The sequence below is a fragment of the Trachymyrmex septentrionalis genome, unplaced genomic scaffold, assembly GCF_001594115.1.
Source record: "Trachymyrmex septentrionalis isolate Tsep2-gDNA-1 unplaced genomic scaffold, Tsep1.0 scaffold29, whole genome shotgun sequence".
NCBI classification, from domain to species: domain Eukaryota; kingdom Metazoa; phylum Arthropoda; class Insecta; order Hymenoptera; family Formicidae; genus Trachymyrmex; species Trachymyrmex septentrionalis.
The window spans coordinates 66611-74585 of NW_017305451.1; the positions used below are offsets into that span (position 1 = coordinate 66611).

Below are 7975 nucleotides of genomic sequence, written 5' to 3' on the forward strand. Positions count from 1 at the left end.
ATATATATAAAATCAATCTATATACAATAGTATAAAATCTGTATATTGTATATTAATAAAATCTATATAAAATAAAAAGAAAAAAGGGTCTAATTCCAAAAGAAGTTTAATTCCTACATTTGTAAGAAAAAAATTGTAAAGAAGTTAAATCTCTATTGTTACACAAATAGTTATATTTATAAAGCCATATTTAAGAAAAAAAGCAGACGATTTATTCCAAAATTAGGAGAAAATACTTTATCCAGCTACAAAAGTAACCAGTCAAGTGCATTCTGTTTTAATAAACAGAAATTATATTTCTTGTGTCACGTCATACAAGTTTTGTGTACACTAAAACAATGAATTTTTTAAAATTTTTCGCAAAATAATCTTATTGACAATTTAATTATACAATTTAGTTATACGAATAAAATTATGCAAGATTTTTTCTCTTGCTGAAAAAAAAATTTTTAATTGAAATAATGACTTTTACCAATGGAGTCAATATTATAATGCCGATATTGTTGATTGTGTCCTCAAATAATTATTTTTACAGAATAATTTGTGTAGTCTGCTGCGAGTACGCGCGCGACTTGTGGAAAAGCAACACAGTGTATATAAGTTGCACGCAAATTACGGGCGTGTCTTCAGCGAATGGAGTGCCATAGAGAAAGGAATAGGCGACGAACTACAGGTATTCCTTATAGAAAGTAACACTGTAATAATATTAATAAGTAAGAAATATCAATATTATTCAAAAACGAAAAGAATAATATGTGACTTAAAACAAAAAGAAAACAAATGCAATTTAAGTTTGCAAAACACCGCATTACAGAACGTTGAATTTTCATAAAATTCAACGTTCTACTAGATGAACTAGGTCATACACATATGTATGAGCCATATTAGTGTAAAAGGATTTTATATATAAAGATAACAAAGATAACCAATTTAACGATAATTTAGGAAAAGTTTGTGTGCCGCTCTTTCAATGTTTTGTTATTCTTGACGATTTCATTTATTTTCCTAGAAATCGGGACACTACTTGGACTCATTAGCGGCTACGATAGACACTACGCTCGAAGAGGAAGAGCTTATAGCAGATCAGTTGAAGGAGTGGCTGTTCGGTGCATCGGCGTTGCAGGCTGTGGTTAGACGCAGAGAAGCCCTGCAATTGGCTAAGGATGAAGCGCATGATGCCTTAACTACTGCGTTCGAACAGAAAGACAAAGTCATGCAAGGTACGTAGTAAAATCCATAACTTTCAAAAGAATATAAAAAATGTAATACATCTAATCGAAACAATCGTACACATACATTTGAATTTTTTAATGTAATCATTAATTTTGTTTACTGAATTCTCTAGTAGAGCAATTTATAAAACAAAAAATTTTCTTACACTACTAAAATAGTACTTAAAAATTTCATTTTTTGTTCTAAATATATAATATATAATATATGATATTTAATTCAGCAAGGTATTTTATTTAGTAAGGATGTTTTTGCTGAAGTGTTTAAAAAATTTAGATAGATACAGATATAAAAATAATTTTATTGGGACATTAAAATAGTTATATAAGGAACTCAACAATATATGCTGCAAAAATTTTTGACGTTCTAACAATCGTTCTACATAATTATGTTGATAATCTAATAAGAAGTATGCAAAGATCAGTCCAAATTGTTGAAAATAAATTTTCATAAAATTCAACGTTCTACTAGATGAACTAGGTCATACACATATGTATGAGCCATATTAGTGTAAAAGGATTTTATATATAAAGATAACAAAGATAACCAATTTAACGATAATTTAGGAAAAGTTTGTGTGCCGCTCTTTCAATGTTTTGTTATTCTTGACGATTTCATTTAAGATAAATGTCCCTGTGATTGGATATGTATGTATGTACATCAGAAATTTATGTACACGAAACACATTTTATTTATATTATTATTAATCTCAAATGCCTTTTTTTACAATTTTATAATTTAATTGAAATCTTTAAATACAATTAAATTATAATATTGTAATAAAAGAAGTATTTTTTAGAGAGATTAATAATAATAAATTTTATGCAAGTATTCAGACATAAGGATATCTTATTAATTTGTTAATCTTGTGAACTTCGCAATGCAATTTCAATCATTCATTCTACAAGCCCTCGGTCTTTTTGATTAGCTTTTCTATAAATTTCAAGAAGTAGAATTTGTATAGGTTCCATTTGTATAGTTCCATTTGCCATTATTCCGCTACAGTTACATTATAATTGAATATATTTGAATGTGGTGGTTAACAGATACAAAATATAAATAATAGAGAGCATGCAGCGATAGATGTTTAATGCAAGTCATATATTTAAAATTCTCATATAAAAATGTAGACGTTTCGATCAAGATTTGACCATCATCAATACAACAAGATGATAAAAAATAAAAAATAAATTAATTAAGCAATAATCGCTAGTCCGAAAGATGGTACAATAATATCAAGATGACAATAAAAAAGAAATTACATAATATTAAAAGCAATGCTCTCAAGTCAGATAGATAGCGAAATAATTTTCCAATCGCTTATGGTACGAGTTTACAGCGTTAATTGAAGTCCAGAGAATTGAAATTAACAAAATCTTCTGATGTATTCTTTGTTACGTTTATGATTCCTTTTTTCATAAGAAGCGATGAGCGACTTCGTGTGAAAATATGGAATTTTCAGATTTTATTTAAAAATTACGCTTTTAATACTTTTTCAATATACTTATTCGCGAAAATTAGTCTAAATTTATATTGAATGATCGCTTACCACGTATCTTATAACACAAATCCTCGCAAATATGACTCGGAGTAAATAATAAAACTTAAAAACCGAACACTTGGAACACTGGTTACAGATTTCCATCATCAAGAAATCAATATTTAAAAAAATTGGGATAAAGAAAATTATAACATTAATAAAAAAATAAATATTTTAAGATCTGTTAAATTGCGTACTCATAATGAGAATATTAAAAATATTACTTATAGTATTGCCACTACAAAACTGCTTACTAGAGATTGTCACAAAGAATTCGTCCGATAAAAATTAATAAAATTTCAACACAAGATGTTAGAGGGAACAATTTGAGTTTTTGATTATAAATTAAACAACATAAACAATAACTGGTTGATCAATCTCAGTAATATTAATATTCCTGAAAACGCTAAATTTATATTACAATTAGATCAACGTTTTAATCTACCAAATAACGTTACAAATAAGGAAAAAATAACAATAGAATATACCAAACTACTTATATACAAAATAATTTAGTTAAATTGGATGAAAGAACAAAGAATTCTATTAGAAAAGAGGTCATACCTATTCCAAATAATATACAATTTAGTTTTCCAAACAATTCGAATGACATTTTAATAAAAAAAGGGCTTAAACAACTCAATCAATTTGTTGCTAATCACCCTGATTTATTAATTACTAGAGCGAATAAGGGCAATACTACTGTAATACTAAATTTGAAAAATTATAATGATAAAATATATGAAATTTTGTCCGACAATAATACTTACAGAATGATAAAAAAGATCCTACTAGTAAATTGACAACGGAAATACGTAATGTACTCTTGACACGTTGGAAACTGAAGGTTTTATTCACATCAATCCACATATAAAAAATTGTATATCAGATGGAAATTTATCGAGGTCTTACGGGCTCTCTAAAGTGCATAAGGATGGTTATCCTTTAAGAATGGTTGTAAGTTACGTAAACAGTCCCTTCTTCAATTTAGCTACTTTTCTAAAAGACGTTATTGATAAAAATATTTAAAAAAATTGTAGTTATATTAAAAACAGTTTTAGTCTGGTTAAAAAAATTAATGATATGCCATTACAAGAAGATTACCAAATTGTGTCATTTAACATCACTTCTATGTATTGTAATATTCGTAATGATTTAGTTTTAAAAAGTGTCTTAGAAAGATGGGACTTGATATGCAATAACACGTCAATACCTTTCTACGAGTTTAAAATAGCAATTTCAATTATTTTAAAGTCTACTTTTTTTAAATTTAATGGTGTAATTTATGAACAAATATTCGGTCTGCCCATGGAATCTCCTCTCTCTCCAATTCTAGCGGATGTGATAATACAAGACTTGGAATGTAATATTTTTAAGACATCAATCACACATATTCCACTCTATTATTGCTATGTGGACAACCTTATTATCGCAGCTCTACACATACACAAACGATCATATTAATAAAATCCTATGCTCTTTTAATTCTTACCATGAAAGAATTAAATTTACTGTCAAATATGGCGATAATAGAGAAATAAATTTTCTGGATGTAAAACTTTTAATTGAAGATGAGAGAATTATTTTTGACAATTACAGGAAGCCTAACAAATTCTGGAAGATATTTAAACTTTTTTTCTAATCATCCGGTAGAATATAAAAAGGGTGTTGTAATTGGACAGTTAGACAGAATCCTATTCCTTTCCCATCCAAAATTTCATGAAAATAATATTATTTCTCTAATCAAAATTCTCTAAAAAAAAACGGATATCATCCGAATTTTTATTTACAATGATTAACAACAGGATTAAAACTCTGTCTTTCAAAAATAATTTCGAAATGATCAAAGAACATAAAGATATTTTCAACTCGGATTCCTCCAGTATTACTAAAAAGTTTTTTACCATTCCTTATTTTAAGAAAATTTCGAAAAAATTTAAATCCTTTACAAAAAAATTCAATTTTGATATAGCTTACAAACCAATGAACTGCATGAACACTTTCATAAAAACAGGCAAAGATAAAATTAAAAAAGAAGATCATTCGAATGTCGTTTATAAAATTAACTGTCATGATTGCAATTATTCTTATGTAGGACAGAAAAAAGGAAACTAAAAACGCGTCTAAAAGAATACATAACCGATTTAAATTGTCCTAAAGACGATTAGTTTGTAAGTAGGACTTACACATACAGACGATTTACATGTCATTGATATATCATATTACATAATATATTATTACATTAATATCTTACGTACACATACACATAAATTTTTGTATAATGATAACATTAAACACCTAAGTCCGATTCTTAAGGTGGTATTCATAGTCCATTCTTATATTCAAAGCTGTCTTAAATACAGTCTTAAGATGTGGAACCAATCAAAGGACTGTATTAGCATCTTAAAATATTACTTAAGACAATCTTGAAATGAGAACGGATTATGAATACTGACCTTAGAACTCCACATTGTTTCTTCGTGCAAATTATTCTGTAAACCACTATTTTGTAAGTACAGATTGCACAGCCTTTGTATTGTGTACAATTGTAAATCAAAGGTTGTCACGACGTGACAGCTCTAGAGCGTCATATTGGACTAAGAACTGGTAAAAATGTAAATTTCAAAATTTTTTGTGGGATACTAGAGTTACCGACGGAACGCTCATTTCGTATTTTTTCAACCATTTTGTTTTCCTTATACAGAATGAAAAATCGTTCGCCAGAATAAAAGAAAAAACGTAAATAGCTTTGGGAAAGTACGAATATTTATGAAAATCCTCCAATAATTGTAAATTACAGTTTTTTGTTACGTAGGTTATTTCTTTACATATGTAAAAATGAATTCAAGTATATATCCAAACAAAAAGTACTTTTCCACATTTGAGTTTAATTTATAATATCTCTCATAAGATCTTCAAATTATGATTTTGAAGCTTACAACAAAATGACAGTACAGAAAAATATGATTTGAATGTATGTACCCAATCTTGTATTTATACGATATATAAGATATAGCAGAGCAAGAAATGTATGTAACGCTTTTTAGGCTCTTTCACAGGTATTATCTTCAAAAATACCAGAAAGTTTATGGATTATCACCGTGTTTTCATCCATTGCTAATGCCAACGTTTTGTTAGCGAATCTTACCGTTCATTTCATCAGGACAAGAAGCATACAGTATCAGTGCAGCGCTACTCTGAAGTGAACGGCAAGGTTCACAAAACTTCATTAACAATGGATGAAAACACGATAATCCACAAATCTTCTAATATCTTTGTAAATGTACGCAATGTTTTACTTAATGGTTTACTTAATATACGTAATGTTTTATTTAATGTATGTTTTCTTGATTGTACATACGTAATATTTTCTTTGGAATTAAAAATCTGTTTTATCGACATCAATCAAGTTTGGTCGCTCCCATAGTGTAAGTAGTCTACTTACATCATGAGCCACTCCAGTTTTCAATTGTTTAATTTTACATATTAAAATAACTGAGCTCGAAATATGATGTCTGAATGTGATTTCTACGTGTATTTTCGGGAATAATAAACTTTGTTCTCAAGGTAAAACTGGTCTGATGTCACGCTTATTCGGCTCTGTGGACACCGAAGAGGTTCGCGAGTTGAAAATTCTCCAGCTGGAGCAACGAATTGCGCAGCATGATGAAACTGTGAAGCAAATGGACGAAGATTTGAAGTAAAATCATGTTTCTAATTGATTATCTAATGGATATTCATTACGAAAAAGGTTAATAATTTTGCAATCATTATACAGGTCTTTCTCTATTAAAGCTATGATGGACATCGACAGATTCCAGCATCAAAAGATTGTCGATCTAAAAGAGACTTTGGCAGCTTATTGCGTTCTGCAATTTAAGTTAGCTAGAAAGGTCGATATATTAAGTTTCATTTCAAATATTTTATAGTACATATTTGAATCGGTTATTTCAATAATCTTATAAATAAAAAAGATTAACTTTTGGAGAAATAAAAAACTTATTAATTTTTACAACCGTAGTACTAAAAATAATTCAAAATGTATAAATATCTTTCATTATCTTATACATTAAGTGAGGGGAACAAATACTGCCTTTAAAAATGTATTTCCAAAAAAAGCTGAAAAAAAACGATATATGTTTCTTAATTAGAAATATTTTTGTACATGTGAAATAAAATTTTTAGTTAGAAAATTCAGTAAATGTAATGAGACTTTTTTTTAAGGATATTTTATAAAATAACGTATTGCCTAAGAAAGATGTTCAACTTTAGTTTTCAAAAATAATATATAATTAATACAAAAAAAAAACGAACATTATATCATAACATAGAAAACTTTAGTATGGTAAAATGATTCATTAATAAATATATTATTTTTGCAGAATATAATATAAAAAAGATAAGTCACCATTAGTCTCCGTTTCTTATGTAAATTATAACTGCAGTTTTATAGAATTGGTGTAGGAAAGAACTGCTTGATGTAATTTCTGAAGCAAATTTTATATCTATCTTTCCTAATTTTGAATCCCATAATATCTCAATTTTTATTTCATATGTATAAAAATTGATAAAGTTTCTGAAATAACCGATTTATGTATTTTTTTTTTGTAATATTTCTCTTGACGATAATATTACTCTTCATTATTACAGGGTCTCCAAGCTTGGCAGCATATCAAAGGCTGTCTCGAAAGTATACCGTGAAAAAAACGGTACTTTGCGGAACAGACTGTCACAGAACAATAATCGTCTCTACGTTTCTCATATAATATATATATTCCTGTATCTTATAAGTTCACTCATACAGTACGCTTATCACATTAATGTACATGATTTTAATTATTAAAAATGTCAGACTATAAGGGATATATATATATATATATATATATATATATATATATATAGAGAGAGAGAGAGAGAGAGATACAATTCTTGCATGTAATTTCATTTAGAACGAATTTTATTCTTTTGGCTTTAATGCTGACAAAAATTTAAATTTAACGGCGAAATTACTTGCATTTTTTCTGTTGTTCCAAATAAAAATGATATTCGGATTTTTTTTTAGGCTGACGGAAATATGAGCCAAGAAGGAAGAAAAAGGAAGGAAAATCAATTTTGGAGATCATTTATAAATCTTCTTGCTTCGCAGCCATTCGGTCGAATATGATGTACTAAAGCAAAATGGCGGATGAAATGACGCTAGTAAGT

The 7975-nt window shown here is 27.9% G+C and overlaps 1 protein-coding gene across 1 annotated transcript in view; it reads left to right on the forward strand.

The window, feature by feature from the left end:
* LOC108749329 (sorting nexin-4-like) overlaps positions 1-7624 on the forward strand; it is a 9759-nt gene extending 2135 nt beyond the window's left edge. The window contains exons 6-10 of the mRNA XM_018487940.1: positions 536-673; positions 1010-1220; positions 6338-6470; positions 6549-6663; positions 7421-7624. Coding sequence (XP_018343442.1) covers positions 536-673; positions 1010-1220; positions 6338-6470; positions 6549-6663; positions 7421-7471 — 648 coding nt within the window. The 3' untranslated portion in view covers positions 7472-7624. The remainder of the gene's footprint in view (positions 1-535; positions 674-1009; positions 1221-6337; positions 6471-6548; positions 6664-7420) is intronic.
* The last annotated feature ends 351 nt before the right edge of the window (positions 7625-7975 follow it).